General features: G+C 47.4%; 1 protein-coding gene and 1 long non-coding RNA gene across 6 annotated transcripts in view; one reads left to right on the top strand and one right to left on the bottom strand.

Annotated features, from left to right (window-relative positions):
- ODF2 (outer dense fiber of sperm tails 2) overlaps nt 1–12,226 on the bottom strand; it is a 36,335-nt gene extending 24,109 nt beyond the window's left edge. Inside the window, exons 1-6 of one of the 5 annotated variants that reach the window (XM_079962025.1) lie at nt 11,955–11,973; nt 11,089–11,170; nt 9,530–9,656; nt 7,145–7,270; nt 2,347–2,517; nt 968–1,158 (exon numbers count right to left, since the gene is read on the bottom strand). In XM_079962025.1, the coding sequence (XP_079818151.1) occupies nt 968–1,158; nt 2,347–2,517; nt 7,145–7,270; nt 9,530–9,640 (599 nt within the window). In that variant the 5' untranslated portion in view covers nt 9,641–9,656; nt 11,089–11,170; nt 11,955–11,973. Of the gene's footprint in view, nt 1–967; nt 1,159–2,346; nt 2,518–7,144; nt 7,271–7,416; nt 7,601–9,529; nt 9,692–11,088; nt 11,171–11,954 lie in introns of those variants that run through there. The other 4 variants (XM_079962024.1, XM_079962023.1, XM_079962027.1 and 1 more) reach the window with 4 other exon arrangements.
- Nucleotides 1–15,069, top strand: part of LOC307207980 — a 68,374-nt gene that overhangs the window by 11,225 nt on the left and 42,080 nt on the right. The gene's annotated exons all lie outside the window — the stretch shown is intronic.

A 15,069-nucleotide genomic window follows, 5' to 3' on the forward strand; every position in this document is an offset into this window, starting at 1 on the left:
GTAAAAAGGTTAAGTTAAGTCCAGTCATGAACGACTCTGGGGTTGCTGCGCTCATCTCACTTTACTGGCTGAGGGAGCCGACATTTGTCCGCAGACAGTTTTTCCGGGTCATGTGGCCAGCATGACTAAGCCGCTTCTGGCAAACCAGAGCAGCGCACGGAAATGCCGTTTACCTTCCCGCCGGAGTAGTACCTAGTTATCTACTTGCACTTTGACGTGCTTTCAAACTGCTAGGTTGACAGGAACTGGGACTGAGCAATGGGAGCTCACCCCGTCACGGAGATTCGAACTGCCAACCTTCTGATCGACAAGCCCTAGGCTCTGTGATTTAGACCACAACGCCACCCACATCCCAAGGAGGTACTTAAAGTAATAGAATTCCTTGCCTCTCACCATGAAGAAGCACAGCCTACCAACCTCAGGATTCTGCCACATGTTTATAGACTGAGCTTGAACAACATAATCACAACAGCAGCAGAAGGCGTAGGTCACACCACATCCCCCAAATGCTCTTAGCTGCCCAGGAGCTGCAGTCTATCATGAGAAGTTTGACCCTCTACTGACAGTTCTGCTGGTGCTTATGAGCACTTGTCTGGGACAAATGGGGGCATTTCCTCTGGTTTGACACAGGCCCCACAGTAGCAGGTGCAGGAGTAACAGTGCACACAATACAGTTGCCATTTTCAGCAGCTTCCACCCAGACTGCTGAATCCTAGCTATGTCAGGGATATTTGGTTGCAATGGTTCAGATCAGTTATTCCAAGAAAGCCCTGCTGCTCTGAAGCAGACCGAGGCTGCTCCCAACGAAAGAGGCCAAGTGTAAAAATCATAACCCTGCTCCAAAAGAGAGAGTAAGACCCCACGACTACAACCACCTGTAAATTGTAAAGGGCCATGGGCTTTGCCCACAGCTGCTCTCCCAAACCCAGTGATATACAGAGATAGGAAGGGTCAAAGGCTTAATTACATGCTAAGGTCTTTCTCCTCCTTCATACGTTCAATATTGCGCCGGAGAACAGTGTTCTCATGCTCTGTCTCCACCAGTTCCTGAGTGACCTCGTCCAGCTCTTCCTTTTGCTCTTCAAGGAGACGCTTAGCCACACATCGCCCATCATCCCGCTTTGGCATTTTGATCTGAGGACAGATCTGAGGACACATCTAACAAATTCAACAGAGAGAAAGAGATAAATTTTTCACCCACAATATATCAGAAAATAAAAACACTTTGGCCAACAAATTTAGGAAGATTTTAGTAAAAGAGGAAATATCACAATTCTGCCCATTCATCCAGCCCATTCAAAGTGGAACAAATTCTGCTTTGCCCTACAGGAAGGTGGGCTCTAATAATGCAGAAAGTGAACACTGGTCACCTGAATGGAACTCCTGTACTTGGAGCTGTTCCATTGTTACCGTAGCGTCTAGACTAAATGCCCCCAGGTCTTATTCTTACAGGGCTGCAATTTGGAGGATGTCAATTGAACAGGGCAACACACTTTATACCAATTTATATGGTAGCCATTACTGAACATGAAGAGCAAGTCAATAATCCTCTTAATAAAGGTAAAGGGACCCCTGACCATTAGGTCCAGTCGTGACCAACTCTGGGGTTGCGGCGCTCATTTCGCTTTACCGGCCAAGGGAGCCGGCGTACAGCTTCTGGGTCATGTGGCGAACCAAAGCAGTGCACGGAAATGCTGTTTACCTTCCCACTAGACCAGTACCTATTTATCTACTTGCACTTTGACATGCTTTCGAACTGCTAGGTGGGCAGGAGCAGGGACTGAGCAACAGGAGCTCACCCCGTCGCGGGGATTCGAACTACCGACCTTCTGATTGGCAAGTCCTAGGCTCTGTGGTTTAACCCACAGCGCCACCTGCATCCCAATCCTCTTAATAGAAGCCTGCTAATTTTGCTATAGCTGTTTTGTTCTGCTAGCTTTGGAAAACTTGTCATCAGGCACCTTTTCTTGTTCTCTGCTGTCTTTTTTAAACGGGGGGGGGGGGGGAGGCAGAATAGGTGGGGTGGGGAACCTGAGACCCTCCAGATGCCCAACTCACATCGCTCCCAGCCAGCATGGCCAGTGGTTAAGGATAATGGGATTGGAATCCAGCAACGTAAGGAGTGCCAAAGGTTTCCTGTGACCTCTCTTTCCTCTTCAAACTCAGGTTTAAACAATGAAATTGACTGGCGGAAGGATGGGGCAAAAATCTTCACACAATTCACCCTAACACCACAAGACGTTTTAACAAGGGGGTTGTGCCACATCATTTTCTACAAAATTCCAAACGTTCATTCCAAACATGTTGGAAGAAGAAGAAATATCAACTCAACTCTGACTGCCTCACCTCATTTTTCAAGGTGCCCACCACGTTCATTAAGCTCCCTATCTTCTTCTCGTACTTGTCCATTTTGCAGTGAATGGCGTCCTCCTCGTCTGTTGAAAGATCACTCAAGCGGAGCACTGACAGTAACTTATCTGAATCTGGAGGAGTTATTTCCAGGCGATGGGTTGGTCCCTGATTGAGAATAGGACAGAGGCTGTTATTTTGCTTCTTACACCTTTCCTCTCATGAGAGGTGTTTTTTTTAAAAAAAAAAAACCAAAAAGAAAATATCCTTAAAAAAACCTGTTTTTAAAAATCATTCTACAACCAGTTAAAAACATCGTGATCTCAGGGTTGCCAGGAAAACTGTCTTTCAGACGTCAAACTCCTGGGTAAAGAGGAATGATTGCCCTTTTAGGTCCTTGATCCCAATCCATTCAGGATTTTATATGCTGGTACTAACACCATGAATTGAGCCCGGTCACTCACCGGCAGCCAATGCAGTGCTTTCTGGACTGGGGCAGCAGTGGTTTCATGGGGCTGCCCCACTCACCACCCAGCAGCTGCATTCTGCACCAACCTCCACACCCTCCTGTCTTCAAGGGCAGCCCCACAATTCAGATATTATGTCAAACAGCTATTAACAGACAGGTCCTCAGTTATTTTGTCTGATGACTTTTTAATTAGGTGTCATGCCATGTCGCTCACTCCTCCAGGACTGTACCAAAGAAGAGAACACGAGCCAGTCTCCCATCTCCATTGTTAAAATGGAAATGCTGAACTGGAAGATTACTTCACTCAAGTAGATGTGATCAATTCCGCACACATCTGGCTGGATTTCCCCAGACAGTCTTACAGCATATATAAAAACATAACACATCAAGCACTAAAAACCTTCCAATACAGGGCTGCCTTCAGGTGTCTTCTAAAAGTTGTGTAATTCTTTATCTCTTTGACATCTGAAGGGAGGGCATTCCACAAGGTGGGTGCCATTACCGAGAAGGCCCTCTGCCTGGAACAAGCAGAAGACCCTTGGAGCAGGACCTCTGTGTCCAGGCTGAGCAGTGGGGGTGGAGACACTCCTTCAGGTATACTGGGTCAAGGTGGTTTACGGCTTTAAAGGTCAGCACCGACACTTTGAATTGTGCTCAGAAACGCACTGAGAGCCAATGAAGATCCTTTAGGACAGGTGTTATATGGTCCCGGCAGCCACTCCCATTCACAAGTCTAGATGCTGCATTTTGGATTAGTTGTAGTTTCCAAGTCACCTTCAAAGGTAGAGCGCATTACAGTAGTCCACGCAGGAGACAACCAGAGCATATACCACTCTGGCAAGACAGTGTGCAGGCAGGTAGGGTCTCAGCCTGCATACCAGATGGAGCTGGTAGACAGCTGTCCTGGACACAGAATTGACCTGTGCCCCCACTGACAGCTGTGAGTCCAACATGACTCCCAGGTTGCACACCTGGTCCTTCCGGGGCACAGTTACCCCATTCAGGACCAGGGAGTCCTCCACACCCACCCTCCCCCTCTCCTCCAAAACAGTAGTTCTGTCTTGTCAGGATTCGTCCTCAATCTGTTAGCTGCCATCCATCTGCCAACCACCTCCAAACACTCACACAGGACCTTAAATGTCCTCACTGGTTCTGATTTGAAGGAGAGGTAGAGCTGAGTATCATCCACATACTGATGAACACCCAGCCCAAAGCCCTTGATTATCTCCTAGCAGCTTCATGTAGATGTTAAAAAGCACAGGGGAGAGGACAGAGCCCTGAGGCACCCCACAAGTAAGAGGCCAGGGGTCTGAACACTGATCCCCCCACACCACTTTCTGGACATGGCCCAGGAGGAAGGAGCGGAACCACTGCATAGCACTGCCCACAACTGCCAGCTCCTCTAGACGGTCCAGGAGGATGTCATGGTTGATGGTATCGAAGGTTGCTGAGAGATCCAGCAGGACCAGGAAACTGCTTTCACCTCTATCCTTAGCCCACTGGAGATCACTTACCAGTGAGACCAAGGCAATTTCAGTCCCATGATGAGGCCTCAATCCCAACTGGAAGGGGTCTAAATGGTTTTAATCCTCCAGGCGTGCCTGGAGTGGTTCAGCGACCACCCGTTGTTCAGCGACCACCTTGCCCAAGAATGAAAGATTTGAAACTGGGCAATAGCTGGTCACATCGGCCAGGTCCAAAGATGTTTTTTAAAGAAGCATTTAATAACCACTTCTTTCCACGGGTCTGGGAAGGCTCCCTCACAGAGGGAAGCATTCACCACCCCCAGAGCCCATCCCCCAGTCCTTCGTGGCTCGCTTTGATTAGCCAAGATGGGCAAGGATCAAGGAGACAGGTGGTCTGTTTCACTCATCCAAACAGCCTGTCCACATCCTCGGAGGTAACAGATTGGAACTGATCCCATGCAACTTAACTAGAAAGGACTCTAGCACTCTCCCGCCCGCCCTGCTCCCACAGTGGAGTCTACCTCTTTCCAAATCTGAGTGACTTTATCTGCAAAGAATTTAGCAAAATCATTGCAGGAGATTTTGTGGTCCTCACCAGGCCCCAATGGCAAAGGAGGCGGTTAGATTGCAAACCACCTGAAAGTGTCTCCTGCTGCTGTTCTCTGCAGATGCAATAGAGGTGGTGAAGAAAGTCTTTGCTGTTGCTATTGCCACTTGGTAGGCTCAATGTTGAGCTCTAACCTGTGTCCTGTCCAATTCAGAATGAGTTTTCTGCCACTGGTGCTATAGTCATCTCAGCAATTGCTTCATTGCCCTCAGCTCTGGGGAAAACCACAGGGCTGTCCAGGATCCATGCAATCAGAGAGGGCACTTCAGAGCCAGACAGTCGACAGCCCTGGTTAACTCCGCATTCCAGTGGGACACCAGGGAATCAGCGGAAAGGCCATCAACATGGAATAAAACATCCCCTACCACTCTCTGGAAACCCTTTGGATCCACTAAGCAGCAGGGGCAGACCATTCAAATGATTCCCATCTCCCAGCGGAGGGGAAGGGTCACAGAGAAGTCTATCATTTTCATTTTACAATAAGTACACTGAATGATGATCTAAATACCAAATAGACATTTAATTTTGACTTCCCCCTGCCCTTTCCACAGTTCACTTCATGATTTTCTTTTCCACTACATATTCTAATTAATCCCTATCTTTTCATTTCCTCATTTTCTATATCTCAGTAGTTATTACTGCTGAATTAACTCGGTTACTGCTAACTTTTTAATCACAGTTCAGTGGTTTTCTTGCACCCAGGGCAAGCAGGGTGCAAGAGGAGCAGATGGAGCACAGAAGCTCCATGGCTGAACCAGAGTCTTGAAGATTATGGTGGCTGTCGCAAACCTTCATCTCCTTTACACTGCACAAGGGAAAGGGAATGCCCCATCACAATACAAGAATATTTTCATACCAAAGCATTTGAACTGAAGATTCATCCTCCTGTCCCAAAATACAGACCTAGACCCCCCAAATTGTCAAACAATTTCATTGTCTTTTCACGATCTTCAAACCCAAACCCATGTACCAAAATAAATAGATCTTATTCGTAGCCATTAATGCTCCCTGTGGTCGTATACCACAGGAAGTTATAACCCATTGATTTATTTTAATTAGTTTTTTGTTCTGTATATTAAAAACAAGAACAACACTTTCATAAAAGCAAACGTCTCTTTTAAAAACCCGAGGCTCATTCCCAAGCTCTTCCTGGGGGAAATCCTGGGGGTGGGTACATACAGCTCCTGAGCATGGGAAGCCAGAGAATCAACTAGGTGCCGGGCAAAAACATTCCTCTATAACCAGGCCTTTGGCTGATTAAACCATCTATGGCCTTTTAAACAGGGCAACAGTGGGAAGAGTTATTGTTTTCATTTCTTATGTTATGTATTTTTCTGTTTTTATACGGTAAACCACCCTGTGATCCTTGGATGAAGGGCAATATAAAAAAATTAATAAATAATAACTGTTGACAAGATGGCCAACATGAAAAGCTGCCTTATACCAGAGACAGACAGTCCATCTAGCTCAGAACTGCCCATCATGCTCTATAGCAGTGGTTTTCAACCAGTGTGCCATGGCACCCTGGAGTGCCTTGAATGATGGTTAGGGGTGCTGCGGACAACACTGGCCTCTGTCTCTCTTTCCTTCCCTACCTTTTCTGATGCCCAAAGACTTGCACAGCTGTTTGTTGCAATGGTCTTGGCTACAATCTCCACAAGTGAATGGTCTTCCTGGGCTGGCCAGGGGGTGCTGGTTGCCAGGAGCTGAGGCAGTCTCCAAGTAAACAAGTTAGCGGACAAGGGAACCCAGCAAGCCAGTCCACTGGCCCTTGCTGTTGGGAATGCACAGACAAGTGGGAGGCCAGGCAGGCATTGTGCTGGCCTTTGTTGTGCTCACTGTGTGCAATGCCTGCCTGGGAGCTGAGTGCCCAACGCCAAAGGGAAGCCTTTCTGCCATGCAGGTCCGGCGGCACCTGCTACTGCCACTGCTGTCTTCCAAGGTAAGGTGCTTGCCTCATGTTCACCTTTGGCCAGTCTCCAAGGGGCAAGGGGTGACAAAACTGGACTTTTGAGGCTCTGAGCGTGTTTCCCCACAGGGAAGCCGCAGAATGAATGTAGTTGGTCAAGAGAGCCATGAACTCAAAAAGGTTGAAAACTTCTGCTCTACAGGATTTCAGCCAGGAATGCTTCAGCACACCTGGGACCTTCCGCACACAAAGCATGTGCTCTATGACTGAGCATCAACTTCTTCCCAGTTCAGCTTCTGAAAAGGCCTGTTATTAGGCTGCAAAAGAAACAGCAGCTGTCCTACCTCCCACTTGTATGATGACTCTCGGCAAGATGTTTTGCCTGGGGGCATCCAGGGGACTTTGGTTTTTACTCGAACACTGCGGCGCACATTCACGGTATCCCCTTTCATTTTCTGCTTGTGCTTTTGCTGTGAGGATGGGGGAGAGGGGGAGAGAGAGAGAGAAGTAGTATACCGTTTTAGTTGCCCAAAACACTTGCTGAGATTACTTCCACCCCTAAAATTCGTGCAACAAAACTGGAAGCCCCCAACAAAACTATTCCAACAAACTGTACCACGAAAAAGGCTTCACATTCTACATCACAGTGCAGTCTCAGTAACCATGCTCAGGAAAAAGAAATATAGGTACCGCATAGCGAGGAGTATGGTACCCCTGAAAGCAGCTTTATTCTTTGTCAGTCAGCATCATTATGACATCATCATGTCTCTTAGTCTCTTATGATGCAAGGTGGGCCTTAGTTACCCTGGGAAGATTAGATCTAGTGTATGGTAGGAAAGATTTAGGTCACAGCTGCAGCAAAGTACTGATTGTGAATTGGAAACACATGATTCTGCATCTGATCACAGGGCCACCTGCTACAGGACTTACCAGGAACCTGAAGATGCTGAATGGGTAGGCTGCAATACATATTTGAAAGTGACCTTTACTGCTGAAAGGCCTCGGGCCAAAACGCATGTATGTAGACAACAGAATCGCAGACAAGACACCAACTCTTAGAGAGACAACAGAAGGTGTTTCACAAGACTAGATGAAATTACAATTCTCCTGTGGCCCACAATATTTGCATGTGTTAAGAAAGATTCAACAAGGTGCTTTGGGCATGAGAATGTGCTAAAACTGAAAGGGCATTAAACTCAACTCAACTGCACCCATTTTGGCAGCTCTGTTAATTAAAGCCCACAACATACACACATTTAACTTGTGCATGTTCAACTTTACACACATGGGGGGGGGAATAAATTTTAAAAGGGGCAGAAAGTGGGTGGGGCTCCAGGAAAAATGACTTTGGTAATCCCACACATCACTGAACCTAATGGGTTTTGACTATACACAATTTTGACTTTAGGTGTGATCCCCAGAAAGTAACCCCCCACCTAAGTTGTGGGCTTACTGTTTTTGATTACCGTATTTTTTGCTCTACAAGACTCACTTTTTCCTTCCTTAAAAGTCAGGGGAAATGTGTGTGCGTCTTATGGAGCGAATGCAGGCTGTGCAGCTATCCCAGAAGCCAGGACAGCAAGAGGGATTGCTGCTTTCACTGCACAGCGATCCCTCTTGCTGTTCTGGCTTCTGAGATTCAGAATATTTTTTTTCTTGTTTTCCCCCTTCAAAAACTAGGTGCGTCTTATGGTCTAGTGCGTCTTATAGAGCGAAAAATGCGGTAATTAGCTGTTGGGTTTGCTCTTCAGCTGCGGGGTGTAACGTTTTTTAGGGATTATACAAGTTTCATTCTCCATGGTAAATGCATAGGTTCCACTGTTTCTGCTGGTTTGGAGTACCCAGGTTGCCAGACAGTGGATGGTTTACTGGGCATGAGTTCCTTGCACCCACTATTCCTCTCCCCACAAGCACTAGGGAGAAACAAATCAATAGCTCAGCATTAGCTGAACCAGCTTTCTTGATTTGTTTTGCTCTCCATAAATCTTGATGGATAAAGCCAAGGTTTGTTCTTAGCTTACTGACTTGTCTTTTGAGCAAAGCAAACCACCATCCCTGGTAAGGAACACAGTTTGCTTTTTTCATGCACTAGGTAAAGGTAAAGGACCCCTGGACGGTTAAGTCCAGTCAAAGGCAACTATGGGGTGTAGCGCTCGACTCGCTTTTCAGGCCAAGGGAGCCAGAGTTTGTCCGCAAACAGCTTTCTGGGTCAAGTGGCCAGCATGACTAAACCGCTGCTGGTGTATGGAGGACTGTGCACTAGCGAAAAGGAGCAAAACAAACCAAATTTGGTTTACCATGAAATGTAAACTGGACAAACATTTTAATTTCAGCACAGTTTGGGGAAAAATCCCCTTTCTGCCATGACATTTGCCATCCTACCCCCCCCCCCAATTATTCCCTTAATTAATGTATAAGACTTCAAATAGAAATTTTTATTAATGGGAGAAAGTGGTATTGATTTTGAAGGAAGCACTAAACAAAAACAGTCTTTCAGCAGGAAGATATGGCACCCATGAGCACAAGCCAGAGCAGTAAAAAAAAAAAAAAAAAAGCAAATTTTGTGCATCTACACAATGTGACAAGAGCTGCAAAGTAAAGCAAACAAACCATTTGGGCCTGCTCTTCTTTTGCAAGGTAGGAAGAGGGCTGGGTTTTCACTGGTGCTTCTGGGGGCTGTGGGGCTTTCATGATGGAGCCCCTACAAACACCCAGCTGCACACTCATACCTGGGATTTTGCAGGTGGTGGTGTTTTCTGACCCTTTTTAATATGGACATGGACAGGGGTATTTTCATCCACATGGACGTGCAAAGGGGGAGTTGTGGAGCGGCTCTTCATGGTTCTTCTCCGATAACTGGGAAAGGGCATTCAATACAATGGAAAAAGGACCTGTGAATAAGTAGACCGGAAATAACAACTGTTCCTTGGACCCAAGTTTTTTTAAATAAAAAAACAAGGATGTGTAGCCCTGTTGGGTAGGAACATGCAACTGCTTTGAAGCCCACTTGATCACATAGCCATCTGACCAACGGACAAAGGAATTTAAAACAAGTTTAAAGGGAGTCTGGAAACTGTGGCTTTTTAAAAAAACATGTTGTTCATAGTTAGTGTGTCACTTAACTGTGATTGTTTAAATATGGTTTGTTTTAACAAGTCACCTCCATGGTTTGAAGCTGACTTATTCCGAACAAGCCATAGTTGAAATTCTCCAGTTTGTTAGTTTAGATGACAAATCAAGCTGCAGAAACTTCCAAATTCCTAGACAAGAAGGCAGGGGAGCATGCAAGTCTCAGGCTCACTGTTGTTTATTCTCATCATGCAAAAGCAGCTGTGGGGAACCTCTATCCCTTCAAATGTTGCTGAATTATAACTATCACCCCTGGCCATTTTTACTGGGGCTGATGGGAGTTGTAATTCAGCAATGTCTGGAGGACCGAAAGTTCCCATCCCATGCTAAGGTTTAACAGCTAAACTACACTGCCTCCAAACCAGATCACTGTCTCCAAAGAGCATCTTATGACCTTGTGCAGTGTGTCCAAGAGATTTTGAGAATACAGTGGTGCCCCGCAAGACGAATGCCTCGCAAGACGGAAAACTCGCTAGACGAAAGAGTTTTCCGTTTTGGAGGTGCTTCGCAAAACGAATTTCCTATGGGCTTGCTTCGCAAGACGAAAATGTCTTGCGAGTTCCTGCGGGGTTTTTTCCCTCCCCCCCCTTTTTTCTAAGCCGCTTATCCGCTAAGCTGCTAAACCGCTAATAGCGCTAAGCCGCTAAGCCGTCAATGGGCTTGCTTCGCAAGACGAAAAAACCGCTAGACGAAGAGACTCGCGGAACGGATTCTTTTCGTCTTGCGAGGCACCACTGTATGCTAATCAAGCAGCTGTGCATGCTCCCGCTCACCTTCATTTTTTTTAAAAAAACACTCAATAAAATACTCTGGAATACAGACGCTAAACTAAATACCCATTATTTTTCTGGGATTAACTTAAAACATTGTATTTCAACTATGAGTGGAATGCCTGGAATAGAAACTCTGTATATAAAACTCTTTACATCTTAAACTATGTTTGTACCTTACCTCAGTACATACCTTCACAAAGTGTAAACGCCATTCCCTGCCTCCATTTAATGACCGCTAGAGTGTTTTGATAACTTCCCTAGTGACCATCTATGAATACATATAGCATAGCATACATTCCGTTCTTGCTGCCCTCATCATGTGGAGACAACCCCTTCTTAAAAATTTGCACTATGGCTAACTTATGCTACGTGGTACAATTACATACAGTTAGCAGGAGAGTGTCAGATTCTGGTGATGCGTTTTTTTGAGTTGTGACAATTACTCCACTCCTGAAAGAAGGGGAAAACCTAGAAAATAAAATGAAGCCACCAATTTAAAACAGCAAGCATTCTTGTTTCCAGTACACAGCTACAGCAGTGAATCCAAAAACGACTGACTGAACATTCATACTGTTATCTACATAACTCTGTGCTTCTTGCAAACTACCCATTTATTAGCCTCAAGCCCAGATAGTTATATTTAGGCTATTAGCACAGTCTGCTTTACGTACCAAGGACTAGTATATGCTTACACCCCAAAGGGCCTCTAGATGTTGCTGAACTACAACTCCCACAGTCACTAATCATTGCCCATGCTGTCCAGTGCTGAAAATCTGAGAGTCCACAGCCTCTCTATCTCTTGAGAACTAACTCATGTACCATTGTCAATTTGCTGGCCTCTAGATGTTTTGGACTACAATTCCCAACAGCCTCAACGAACATGTGTGTGCCCTTCCAGATACTGTTGGACTATAATTCCCGTCAGACACACTATGCAAGGCCAATGGTTAGTGACGATGGGGCTTGGAAGTCCCACAGCAGCTGAAGCGATGGTTCCCACATTCTTTGCCCTCCCTCCAATGGATGACTTAGAAATTGCAGGTGGTCTTGGCAAACCGCTTATATGATTTATCTGACTGCTGCAGCAATTGAAATCCACTCTGGTAGATGCTTGGTGTGTGTGTTTTTTTCTTGCATTTGCACCGTTCCTTTTCCTCCTCCTCCTGTGCCAGGATCCCCCGCCTTGCCCTCATTCCCCACTCCAAGCAACGCTCCCAGCCGCCGTTTCCTCAGCCTCCTGCCCCCGGCTCACCATGGGGTTCTTAAGCGGCTTCGCAACCGCCGCCTCACGACGTCCTCAAAGCCGTGGATGAGGCGGCGGTAGCTGCAGAGGCTGCTGGTGCTGCCATGGAGACCTTGGCACCGTTGGGGCGCCGCCACCGCCGCCGCCGCGCGAGGACAGGAACTCCCACCGCAGCGGCACGGCGCCGCCGACGAACAGCTGCAGCTCCAGGACGCACAGGCCGACTTCCGGCTCCGCCCCCGGCACGCCGCACGCCGCTCCCCCATTGGACGGTTCAAACCCCCGCCGCCGCCGCCGCCCTCGTGACCCCAACCCGATCGCCCGGCCGCCACAGGCGCTCTCTTTGGCGCTCGCGCGCGCTCCTGCCCGGCCCCCTCTTGGGCACAGGCCGGGGGCGCGCGTGGCGTCACAAGAGCCACGCCTCCTCCCGTCGGTTGCTATGGGAGCTGAGCGGCTTGCGTCCTGTTTTGGGACGCGCGCGAGGTTGCCAACGGTTGTTGAGTTGGACTCCAACTCCCGTCAGCCGGCAGCCGGCGCGGCCAATGGTTAGGGCTGACGGGAATTGGAGTCCGGCAAAGGCCGGAAGACCTCGGAAGTCCGCTATTGGCATGGGTGGGGGGGACAGGCGAGGGGGGCGGGTGAGGACAGCTAGGCATGTCTTCTGTATGTATGTATAATATTTTATTTACAACTTGTGTATATTGTTTTAAAATACAGTGGTACCTCGGGTTACAGACGCTTCAGGTTACATACACTTCAGGTTACAGACTCCGCTAACCCAGAAATAGTACCTCGGGTTAAGAAATTTACCTCAGGATGAGAACAGAAATCGCCCCATTAGCTAAAGTGGTACCTCAGGTCTTAAGAACGGACCTCCGGAACGAATTAAGTTCTTAACCCGAGGTACCACTGCAGATACATTTATGCCAGGAAAGCAAACAAACCAATAGACAAACATACAATCAAATAAACAAACTATAAATTGACAGACAGTAGCAATATATGAAACAACACAATTCTTATAACTAGCATCATTTGTACTCTCAATGATGTGAACTATTGTAAAACAAGAAATTAAAAATGACTTCCAATTAGTCTTGCTGTCCTTTATCTGTTGATTATCTTATACCACACAGTTACATATTTCTTATATAGTTTCTGTTAACTTCCCTGTATTCTGCACCTGTATTTAAATCTCTCTGCCCCTGCCGCCAGGGCAGCACTTGTGGTATTTTTAATCCACGCAACATCCTTGTGAGGGACGCAGGTGGCGCTGTGGGTTAAAGCCTCAGCGCCTAGGGCTTGCCGATCGAAAGGTCGGCGGTTCGAATCCCTGCGGCGGGGTGCGCTCCCGCTGCTCGGTCCCAGCGCCTGCCAACCTAGCAGTTCGAAAGCACCTCCGGGTGCAAGTAGATAAATAGGGACCGCTTACCAGCGGGAAGGTAAACGGCGTTTCCGTGTGCGGCTCTGGCTCTGGCCAGAGCAGCGATGCCACGCTGGCCACGTGACCCGGAAGTGTCTCCGGACAGCGCTGGCCCCTGGCCTCTTAAGTGAGATGGGCGCACAACCCCAGAGTCTGTCAAGACTGGCCCGTACGGGCAGGAGTACCTTTACCTTTTTTACCTTTAACATCCTTGTGAGAGGTACGCCTGGTTTGGGAGAGGTGGTCATACGCTGATCCACAGTACTTCATGGCTGAGTAAAGATTCAAACAGAGGTCTCCAGAATCATATGTGATGTGAATGCTCTTGCCTCTGTGGCAAGTTGTCTCATGTGTGGGCTTAGCTCCTTTTCTGGGCCAGTTCTCCAAAGAGAATAGTAAATGAAGAAGAGGGCATGTGCTTTGGAGCACATGTAGATGAGTCGCCATCCATCATAGAATCATAGAGTTGGAAGGGACCATGCAAATCATCTGGTCCGGGCTTCCCCAAACTTGGGTCTCCAGTGGTTTTTGGACTACAATTCCCACCATCCCTGACTACAGGTCCTGCTAGGTAGGGATGATGGGAGTTGTAGTCAGAAAACAGGTGGGGACCCTAGTTTGGGAAACGTTGATCTAGTCCAGCCTTTCTCAACCTGTGGGTCCCCAGATGTTGGTGAACTAAAACTCCCATCACCCCTAGCTAGCAAGGCCAGAGCTCAGGGATGATGGGAGTTGTAGTCCAACAACATCTGGGGACCCACAGGTTGAGAACCGCTGATAGTTCAACCCCCTTCAATGCAGGAATCTTTTGCCCAAAGTGGGACACAACCCTCAGATTAAGAGTCCCATGCTTTACTGACAGAGCTATCCCAATTGAACCCTGTACTTTAAACCCCTGCAAGTCCTGTCCTGATAGTGCCACTACAGGTAACTCACATCTTATCATCTTATTCTTATTTTACTTATGGGATCACAGCTTTATGTGGACAGGGCAGTGGGAAGTAAATAATTAAATGATAAATGGGAGCAGAGGAGACCCACTCTCCATTTATTTATTCTGCCGCCGCTGCCCCACCTGTGCAAAACTGCAATCGGGTAAGGTTATTTGAGTGCTTGATTGCGTCCTTATAGGTTAAAAAACCAGATACTACTTTTAGTATATATTTAGTGTCACTGCAGATGGTGACAGCAGCCACGAAATTAAAAGACGCCTGCTTCTTGGGAGAAGGGCAATGACAGGCCTAGACAGCATCTTGAGAAGTAGAGACATCACCTTGCCAACAAAGGTCCGTATAGTTAAAGCTATGGTTTTCCCAGTAGTGATGTATGGAAGTGAGAGCTGGACCATAAAGAAGGCTGATCGCCGAAGAATTGATGCTTTTGAATTATGGTGCTGGAGGAGACTCTTGAGAGTCCCATGGACTGCAAGAAGATCAAACCTCTCCATTCTGAAGGAAATCAGCCCTGAGTGCTCACTGGAAGGACAGATTGTGAAGCTGAGGCTCCAGTACTTTGGCCACCTCATGAGAAGAGAAGACTCCCTGGAGAAGACCCTGATGTTGGGAAAGATGGAGGGTACAAGGAGAAGGGGGCGACAGAGGACGAGATGGTTGGATAGTGTTTTCGAGGTTACCAGCATGAGTCTGACCAAGCTGCGGGGGGCAGTGGAGGACAGGAGTGCCTGGCGTTCTCTGGTCCATG

This window comes from Podarcis cretensis, assembly GCF_951804945.1.
Source record: "Podarcis cretensis genome assembly, chromosome: Z".
Taxonomy (NCBI): Eukaryota; Metazoa; Chordata; class Lepidosauria; order Squamata; family Lacertidae; genus Podarcis; species Podarcis cretensis.